A 9980-nucleotide genomic window follows, 5' to 3' on the forward strand; every position below is an offset into this window, starting at 1 on the left:
GGACAGATCTTTTATGTTTTCTAAACTTTCTTCTGCATCTTTTCTCTTCACCTGTCATGTGGCAAAAATACCTTTATCTACTCTGGATAGTGTTGTAACTACTTAGTTTGTGGAGTCAAGATGTCCAAATATTTTCACCATTATTTACGTGCGCAGATATCTTTGATTTTTCAGTGGCACTGCAATTTCTAGGCTCCTCGGGATATCTGTTAGAAGAGGCATTTTGGAACAAATCGACAAAAAGCTATGGGAGAACCATGTGGGACAGCCACCTGTGAGCCCTTGTGCCTCTTCTTCCCATGGATGGGACATTGCTAAGCCTACCCTGAATGAGGCAAGGATTGGTGAGACCCACGGGGAGCTGGGGATGGATTTCAGTGGCATCTATGTGTCTCAGTGGAGGAAGACCTTGGAAGACCACAGCTTGCTGGACCAAATACAGATGGGAGATCTTTTAAAAGGGAAGGAAGGCTTGCAGTGGGAGCAAGTCAGTCTCCCCCCCCAGTTGCAGTGTGTTTGGAGACGCTCTGGACACAAGAAGTGCTGCACTTCTGGGAAAGCAGGGGATGAAGGGATGAGAAATAGGAACTAGCCATGCTGAAGAAACTGCTAAAGATGATGCTGAAATAACCAGCATGGCCATGAGTGCCTCTCGCTCAGCCTGTAGGGACCTCCAGCAGCCAGAGCCACAGGTAGGGCAGGCTCACGGTGCCACAGTGGAGGTGGTCATTGCCTGAAGGTCTCCAGCAGCCCCCTTCCCTGGGTCACTTTGTAGAGCCATATCCTTGACCGGACACTGGGGTCCCACCCGCACTGAAGCCACTCTGGCCACCACTACCCACCTGCAGGTCACTGTGCCCTGAGCCTGCTGGGAGGAGGGAGAAGAGCCAACCCAGGGTGCTTCCAGCCAACCTCAGCTAGGAGCCCACTGTGGGCAAGCCCATGGCACTGCCACATGGAGGGTGCAGGCTATGGGAGAGGAAGGGCCTGTGCAGGGGATCCAGAAGATCACAAAGGGAGGCTCTCTTGAGAGCAAGCCTGGGAGTTGGACCTCACTGCTGGGCTTCCTACAGCACTCTTGTAGCTTGTGTCGGGTGGGCATGGTGGGTGGACCAGCCCTAGCAGTTGCTGTCTAGGGGTGCTGCCAGGGATTGTGGGCTAGCTGATGTGGTCCAGGGACCCTTATTTATTGTGCACGTGCCAAAGTCAACCTGAAGCTGGTCTTGTAGCCTACAGCAAAGATTGGGACATTGAGCCTGGGACAGCGTCATGAAGGCAGACCTTCGTAAACCTAGCCATGTGCCACTGGTCCTGGCTGCAGGGACATAAATCAGGAGTGATACAATTGGATGGAGAGATTTTGCAGAGGAAGGGGGAGGAGGGTGACTGTTAATCTCAGCATTTCTTCCCAGGTTCATCCCAAGAACTTAACAAAGGTGCAGCCTGATGTTTCCTTCTGGCTGCAGGGCACTGATCAAGCTGTCTGGTTGCTGCCATTGACTTTCTTTGCCTGTGCAAGGAGCTTGCCAGATCATGTGTAAGAAACATTTACTGTCTTTCAACCCCATTGCCATTGCCAAGAGAGTGCAAGGGAGCGGGCAGGCACTCAGGGTGCTGCAAGCCAAAGGGCGATGGGCATGACAGCAGCAGTTACTGGCAAACATACAAAACTCAGGGCTGGGTCCAGCAGGGACTTTCTGAGATTAGGCTGGGCAAGGCAGGGGGTGGCTAGCACAAAGAAAATAGCCCCTCCTGTGGTGTTTCAGCCCGCAGGGGAATTCAAATGTCACAGCTTGGCAATTTTCCATCTGAAACCCCTTGTAAAATGAAAAGCACCTTGCCCTGCTCTAACTCCTGCCTGCGGAGGGGTTCAGTGCCAAAGTGAAAGGCTTCCTAAAAATGGGCTGATCCAGGGAGGGGGGCAATTTAGGAGCTATTGAGAAACAAGGAAGGACAAACAGTGTTAGGTCATTGCTTCTGCAAACACAGCCAGGGCTGTTCCTCTATAAAAGGGGGAGAAAGCAGTTCCAAAGCCATCACAGACTTGGAGGGGACAGTCTGTGACCAAGGCTGCTGCACCCCCTCCTCGGCACCTGACTCCCCGCTCAAGTATGAAACTCGTACTCTCTACTGTGCTGTCCTTTGGGATAGCAGGTAAGTGTCTGCTGAAAGCAGTTTTGGGGAAAGGAAGAGTCAAAACCTCCCAGGACCCCAGGCTTTCCCCCTAGATGAGGCTGTTTTAGAGCTGCAGCACGTGCCAGACTCAGGCAGCTGTTAAGTAAAAGCCAAAATGTAAAAGCAAAGGAGTCCCTGCCAGATGCTTGCTTTGGCAGCTGTGGATCTGTGTCAACAAGGATGGTGTTTTGAGCGTTAATGACAGCAGCTTTTTCCTTGGGCCAGCCCATGGAGGCTGGAGGGAGGTCTGCAGCTCCCCACAGCAAGCTGCTGAGCACCGGGCTGGCAAGGAGGAGGGATGCTCGGCACCCACTGCTGGGGAGGGAACTGCTCGGGAGAGGCTCCGTACTCCTGCTGCCATGGGGTGAAAGGAAAAATCACCCTCCTGCAAACTGCTGTGCCAGGAGAGGAGCAGGGGTTCAGCCAGGGGGAGAGAAACTAGAACAAGACCTCCCTGCCAAGCCTTGCATGTGTGTTGGGTTAAACCTGAAGGCAGTGACAATAAAATAGAGCTTAAATAACGAACGACTCCGCAAGCTCCCCGCTCTGCTCCTGCGCTGCTCCATCCTCCTGCTGCGGCTGCACTTTGCTCGGGCTCCTGTGTATTTTATGCCTAAATTGTGCCGCTGCAGTGCTGGCTCTGCTCAAAGTGATTATTCTTTCCTCTCTCTGCTCACCGTTTTGGCAGGCAATGGGCAGGTAGCCACAGCAAGGAGATTGCTGCCGTCTACACCTGACCTGGGGACTGCTGCCTGGAAAGGGCGGTCCCCTTCTCAGACTAGGCAGTGGGTCTCTTCTGATCCCCCATAAAGTGTGGTGGTGATTAATGTCCTCTGGTGGGAAGTGCTCCCTGTGCCGCTGGCATAGGAAAGTCCTTGAGCACCTTTGCTGAGTAGTAGCACGCAATGATGTCTTATTAACAGTGAAGAGTCCCTTCTCCTCCCCTACACAGAAGGAGTCAAGAGTTCTGTGGCAGAGGTTATGGCACTCAGGCTCCCGTTGCCTTCCCAATGTTCACCAGTGCAGCTGGGCTGACTCCCTCAGGATGTCCCCATCCAGCTTCTGCTCAGGGTAGGATGGCTGCCAGCACTAGATTAAGGTGGCCATGGCTTTGTGCAGCCAAGACTTGAAAAACGTAGATGATGGCAGTAGGAATTAGGGCTAAGGATTCTCCCTGTGGCCAAATTCAGCATCTCCACTGGGAGGAGGGGAGGTGTCTGCCAGCAGGGTTATGGCTCAAAAATCAAGTAAGAGAGAATATTTCAGAGATGAAAGAGAAAATGGAAACAGCACAGGTTAATCTGGAGATGTTTGAATGAAATGTGCCATCAAGGGTTTGGAGGGAGCGAGCTGTCCATACAGCCTCTCCATCTGTGCAGTCCTGCCAGGAAGGGGCAGAGTTAAGGTGAAGTGTGCAGCACGGGCTGGCCACATACTTTAACTGCAATTTTCCAACGTTTCTGGTGTTTAGGTTGCTGAAGGAGGCATAAGTCTGTGTCCACCTGAGGTCTTTGCTTTGCTCCGGTCTCCCAGAGCAGCCAGTCAGCTGTATTTACTGGTTAGGGGACTGTTAGGAGAGAGGACTGTGGAGGTGGTATGGCATCTCTGTTACTGGGTGTAGTGGAGGAGGTGAGATACAAAGAGACAGTTAAATATATCAGATCATCTAGCTGCCAAGGAGGTCATGTGTGGCAATGTACAGAATATAGTCTGGCCAGGTCAGAGCTGCTCTCCCTCTGGGATTATTTGCAAAGACACTGCTTCAGTGGACCACCTTTTCTCTCCGTTTTTGCAGTCTTGAGTTTGATTTCTATGGAAGTGTGTGGATTTGTTCTCCTGCTCCTGTGGATGTTGCCATGAGCTCAGGCTGCTTGAACCACAATGCTGTGCAGGACATCCATTACCCAGGGACAGGAATGATGCTCCCAGATGTTCCTGAAGGTGCACACAACAGGCAAGAAAGAAACGGCCTTCCTGCATGACTTAGGAGATCTGGAAGGGAGATCCTGCACCCGGCTGTCACCTGAGGCCATGACTGCAGGGAACCAGAGATCGTGTGTTCACAGAGATGCTGTTTTTCTCCACTTGGTGCCTTTCTACCTCTCTGAGACTGTTTATTTCTGGTTCTTTCTACAGCTCTGTGTTTTGCTGCTCCCCCCAAGGCAAGCATCAAATGGTGCACAATATCCTCAGCAGAAGAGAACAAATGCAATAGCCTAAGGGATCACATGCAACACGAGAGTGTTGCACTGAATTGCCTGCAGAAAGCAACGTACCTCGACTGCATAAAAGCCATTTCGGTGAGTGGGCAGCAAGTATCTGTGCTGGGCACCGAGGATGTTTCAGCAGCTTGTTACACCTGGAGAAGGTTGGGGTTTCCTTTGAGTCACTGGTTGTTACCTGTGATCCCCCTGTAGAGAAGGACTCACCCACAAAGATCAGGGAGAGACTCACGGGAAGCATTTTCCCTCATGCATCCCTGCTCTTTGTTTATTGACTGAAATATTTTTGTTGTTTAGAATAATGAAGCAGATGCCATTAGCTTGGACAGTGGTCAAGTTTTTGAGGCAGGCCTTGCCCCCTACAAGCTGAAGCCCATTGCTGCTGAGGTCTACAAAGACAGTGAAGGTACACTTTCATGCAATATTTTTAAGCCAAGTGGTGGTAATAAACTGGTAGTGCAAAGGCCATCCTTTCCATGCAGAGTTCCCACATTATTTCTGTTGGGTGTCTGAGATATTGCCCCTGGCTTACAGATCCCAGAGGGGAAGGCGGGGGGGCGGACAGTTACACCAAAATGTTAATCATCACCCATGGCCATAGAGTCACTGCAATGGAAAGGGGCAGAGCCAGTGCCCCATTTCTGACATTAGCTGCGATGAAAGTCACTGATCCCATGATGATGCAGTGGCCATGGAAGGAGAGAATCATGAGCAGAAATCATGGTTGTCCCAAAGCATGGCATAAAAACTGTGCTGGTCCCAGAGATGATCTGCTTTCAGTGACCTTGAACACTGGGTAGAACACTGAGCTAGAGAGCACAGATAACCTGTGTATCTTCCTGTGCAGTCATCAAGACAAAAAAAAGATTGAAGAGGCAACAGCATTGCCATTAGTGGTTGTGGAGGAACACTCAGTTGAGATTACCTAGGCAAGAGGTGCAGGCAATGCACAGAAAAAAGAAGAGAAGCATAAAATGTGCTTTGCAGCAATCCCTTCTGATAAGACTTAGCTCTGTTGCTCCATCCCTGCTCACTCTGTGTACTATCCTTCATGTCTCCCATGTTTCTCTTGGGAGCCGAACAGACACTATTTATCCATTTTTGTCTATCTCGCCTCATGCAATCCCACCACATCCAAAGCTACCAATCCCTTTTGACCTCTGCCCTGGTGTTCAGCCTGTTTGTACACAATATTCAGGATCAAAGCAACACGGCAGAGTCATTCCCAACATGGTAGCTAAGAAAATACAGATATTAAATGGAAGGCTGTAGTTCCTACCACCCCTAAAACTAAGTCACTTTATTCATACATAGCACGTGATGGCCTAGGTATAATTTTAAAGACTAAATGTGGCATTTCAGTCTTGCAAGGCTTACGTGTATGCTTCAGTGGGCAATGACATTTGAGAAAAGACTTGCCAAAGAAGATTTGCCAAAAAGACTCGTTGAAGCATCCTTACAAAACTACAGGCACGTCTAATGTCTGTCCAGCGGCAAAGCATTTTGTGTGTGATAGTATTTTCAGGTCACTTACCATTACAATTTGTAATGCGCAGCGCTGGTTCAATATTAGCAGTGTAGCTCACCCCTAAGAAAATGGGAAGACCATGAGTGTTCAAGCAAAGTTGCTAATCATTTGGAAGTGCAGCACTTTATTCTCTGAAATTGGGGGTTTGGCAGGATTTGAAATGTTCATAAATCCTGCTTTTTCATTGCTTTCCTGTTTTTTCCTGCACTGCAGGCTCCGCAATCAGCTACTACACTGTGGCCGTTGTGAAGAAAGGAACAGACTTCACAATAAATAACTTGCAGGGCAAGACCTCCTGCCACACAGGCCTGGGCAGGTCTGCTGGCTGGAATATCCCCATTGGGACACTCCTCCAACGGGGAGACATCAAGTGGGATGGCAAAGAATCAGGCTCCATTGAGCAAGGTGAGGTGGGAAATGGCGAGATAAATGGACTGGTGTTAAGCCAGGGGCGGTCTTACGGTGAAAGCGATGTTGCCCGATCTTCTGCGGAGGTCCAGAGGTGGCTCACAGAGCAGTCGAGTCATTCACATGCTTTGTGCATCTGCTTCCTTCCAGGTCCTTGTAAAAGTGAATTTTAGACTAACTATTGCTTCTTTCTCATCTGTAGCGGTGGCCAATTTTTTCTCTGCCAGCTGCGTGCCTGGTGCCACCACTGAACAAAAACTGTGCCGTCAGTGCAAGGGAGACTCCAAAACCAAATGTTCCCGTACAGCACCGTATTCTGGATATTCTGGAGCTTTTCAGTGAGTGGAAGTTATTTTTCCTTTGGGGAAATGTTCTAGCCCTGACACGTGCAAGTCTTTGTTATACCAGGGAGGGCTGTGTTGTAATCAGGGGTCCTGAGGAGACTGAATTTATAGAACAACTGAGAATGCTGATAATTAAAGATCCAATTAGTAATAACCATCAGGCAGCTAGCGGGAGATGAGAGAGGCAGCTGGGTTTTATGGTTTTGCACAGACAAGAATACACAGCATTAGCATTGTGCTAAGTCTAACTGGGCTTCTTGAGCATTACTTCTCTGCCATTACATTTTCTTCCCTGCCAGCATAGCTTTTTTGGGGGAAGACTACTGCTCTACAGTTGCAGTTTGTGCCGAAGTAATTTGCTGAAACAGGAGATGTCTGTTTTTTTAACATCTCTTCTGTTCCTCCCACCTGCAGCTGTCTGAAAGATGGAAAAGGAGATGTGGCTTTTGTGAAACACACAACTGTTCAAGGTAGGCCTGCGAGATCACTTGTTTCTCTCCTTTCCAGTCCAACCTCTTGCTGCGACTCCATCCTGCAATTAGTCTACACTGTGCAGGCTTTCATTCCTCTCCAGGTTTGCCCCAAACCTCTTCTCCTTTCATCTCTCGAAACATTTTGCACACTGTGGACTGAATTATCCTTGTTACTGAAAAATATGTTTGTGGTGGGGTCCACGTTTTCTTCTTCAGGATTCTTCTTTGAAGAAAGAAAACCTGCTTGATTTAAGTTCAATGGTATTATCGTTGGTGCCATATCTCAGAGCCAGCTGTAACGTTATCACAGCAAATGCAGGGTGAGCAATTGTGTAGGTAATTATGCTCATACATCCCTCTGGGAGGGATTTTGGAAGGAATTCAGCCCACAGCAAGAGTTCACTGGCTCTGCACCTCTCAGAGATGGAAGATGGCCTGGCATGCCCAGGACCTGCAATGAGCTCAGTGGAGGGCCACCAAGATGGTCACGGGGCAGGGACACCTGTCCTGCTGTGAGGAGATGCTCAGCGGGGTGGGCTTGATCAGCCTGGGGAAGAGATGGCTTTGAGGGGACCTCAGAGCAGCCTGCCTGTGCCTACAAGGAGGTTAGCAAGAAGGTGGAGCCAAGATCTTTACGGAGGTGGACGGTGGAAAGAAGAGAAACAATAATCATAAACCGAAACAAGAGATGTTTGGACCAGATACAAGGAGATATTTTTTCCCCCTTGAGGACAGTCAAGTAGTGGGACAGGTTGCCCAGGACAGCTGTGCACTCTACACCTTGGAGGTTTTCCAGATCCATCTGTAGCAACCTGGTCTACCCCTGCTTTGAGCAGGGGCTGGGACTGGAGATCTTCAGAGGTCCCTTCTCACCTGAGTTCTCCGGTAATCCTGTGATCTCTGACCTGGTCTCTGTTTTCAGCCTTGACACTACTGGCCTTCACAGACCATGTGCGGCTCCTGACCTGTTCAATCCATTTGTATGGTGTTTGTAAATCTATTTGTATTTGTATCTATTTGTACATGCCTGGATGTCTAGGCACTACTGCCACATAAAGCCTCTTACTGTCGGATTAGTTACGACAGAGGCAGACATAATCTCTTTCACAGGCACATGTATTCTCCTTTCTGCGTTGCCTTCATATGACCATGATGACCCAATTACCATTGCAAAGGGTGTGTGTGCAACCTGTCTTTTGCAAAGAATTCTCCCCCGAGCTTCCGCAGAAATAAATTAATTACAAAGCTGCCCCAGACTGGCTTTTTTGTCTATTTTTGTGGTGATGCAACTCATGGTTCCTCCCTTCCTCCAGAAAATGCCCCAGAGGAGAAGGATGAGTATGAGCTGCTGTGTCTGGATGGCTCCCGTCAGTCTGTGGACAACTACAAAGTCTGTCACTGGGCCACGGTGCCTGCCCACGCTGTTGTGGCTCGAGATGATAGCAAGGTTGATGACATCTGGAGCTTCCTCTCAAAAGCACAGGTATCGTCAAGCTCTTCTTTCCTTCCCCTAGCATCCCTTCTTCTGTCCCCTGGCTTTGCTTGCTCTCTCCAGCTTTCCAAGCGCTTTGGTACAGTCATTTGCTGATTAGTTTTCCCTCATGGCAGGAAAAATTTGGCGTGGGCACAACCAGCACCTTCCAGCTCTTTGGGCCACCTGGCAAGAAGGACCCAAGCCTCAAAGACTTGCTTTTCAAAGACTCTGCTATACAGCTGAAGCGTATCCCATCATTGATGGATTCCCAGCTCTACCTGGGCTTTACGTATTACAGTGCCATCCAGAGCCTTCAGAGAGGTAGGCAGGACATGAAATACTAATGTCATGCCAGTGTGAGCTGCATGGAAGAGATGGGATCAGCAAATATGTCTGGGCAAAAGGAACATGATTTTTTTCAAACAGACAGTATTCTCTGCAAAATATTTCCCGTGAAAGGTATTATAATTAAAATCACACAATCTTCACAAACTTCACTTATATCAGCAAAAGGAATTTGTTGATTCCAAAGTCAAAATAACATAATCACCACACTGACAAAGGTGGAAAATTTACACACACTCTACCCCTTGTACCTTCACCACAATTACAACAACAAAAATTGCTGATAGTTATTCAGCTGGTGGTAGGGATTGGGCATGGTCAAAACTGCTGCTTAGAAAAGCCATTTCTGGGACGTAAGAGGAAGGAACATCCCGGGACACCAGGTCCAGTATTGGCCACTTGAGGGAAACAGTGTCCTTTACTTCCATCTAGACCCATCAAGTATTTACTGATGTCCTAGCTGGCTTTCTGAAAATCAAACATCCCACAAATGACCTCTGAAATCCACTTAAAGTGTATAGTTGCTCAGAGATCTCTGTGGTAGGCTCAGCCGCTATGGCATTTATGGAAGGGGGTGCATGGACTTTATGTAGCATCGAAGCAGATTATTCAAATGCCACTTCATAGAAACATAACTAGGCTGTATTTTTCCAGCTCAGTCTGGTCTTAGTTTCATGGTTGTCTGGGCTGTGAGGTCTGGAGAAATGCTGAGTATATTATAGGCAGCAATACCAAGTACTATTAATGCATGGTAGTTTAGTGGTTGCGATGTTTTAGCTAACATGAATCTGTGTGAACAGCTTGTGTCGTGCAGAAAGTCTCCTTTCTGACCTGTATGTTGATTTTTGAGCATCCTTCAGCTTAAGAATCATCCCTTCTATTCACGCCAGCCCAGGGCTTATTAAACAAGAATGTCTTGCACTGGGCAGCAGCAGGTTGGTGTGTACAGATGGTTTCATGGCTGAGTCCCACGCACCCAGAAAGTAGCCTGTTTGTTGCCTTATTGTTCAG

The 9980-nt window shown here is 48.7% G+C and overlaps 1 protein-coding gene across 1 annotated transcript in view; it reads left to right on the forward strand.

The window, feature by feature from the left end:
- Positions 1-2040: 2040 nt before the first annotated feature.
- The window catches only part of TF (transferrin), a 15072-nt gene continuing 7132 nt past the window's right edge, over positions 2041-9980 (forward strand). Inside the window, exons 1-8 of the mRNA XM_009322878.1 lie at positions 2041-2154; positions 4312-4475; positions 4695-4803; positions 6139-6330; positions 6536-6671; positions 7092-7147; positions 8464-8633; positions 8759-8945. Of these exons, the coding sequence (XP_009321153.1) occupies positions 2112-2154; positions 4312-4475; positions 4695-4803; positions 6139-6330; positions 6536-6671; positions 7092-7147; positions 8464-8633; positions 8759-8945 (1057 nt within the window). The 5' untranslated portion in view covers positions 2041-2111. The remainder of the gene's footprint in view (positions 2155-4311; positions 4476-4694; positions 4804-6138; positions 6331-6535; positions 6672-7091; positions 7148-8463; positions 8634-8758; positions 8946-9980) is intronic.

This window comes from Pygoscelis adeliae, unplaced genomic scaffold (assembly GCF_000699105.1).
Source record: "Pygoscelis adeliae isolate BGI_AS28 unplaced genomic scaffold, ASM69910v1 Scaffold554, whole genome shotgun sequence".
Taxonomy (NCBI): domain Eukaryota; kingdom Metazoa; phylum Chordata; class Aves; order Sphenisciformes; family Spheniscidae; genus Pygoscelis; species Pygoscelis adeliae.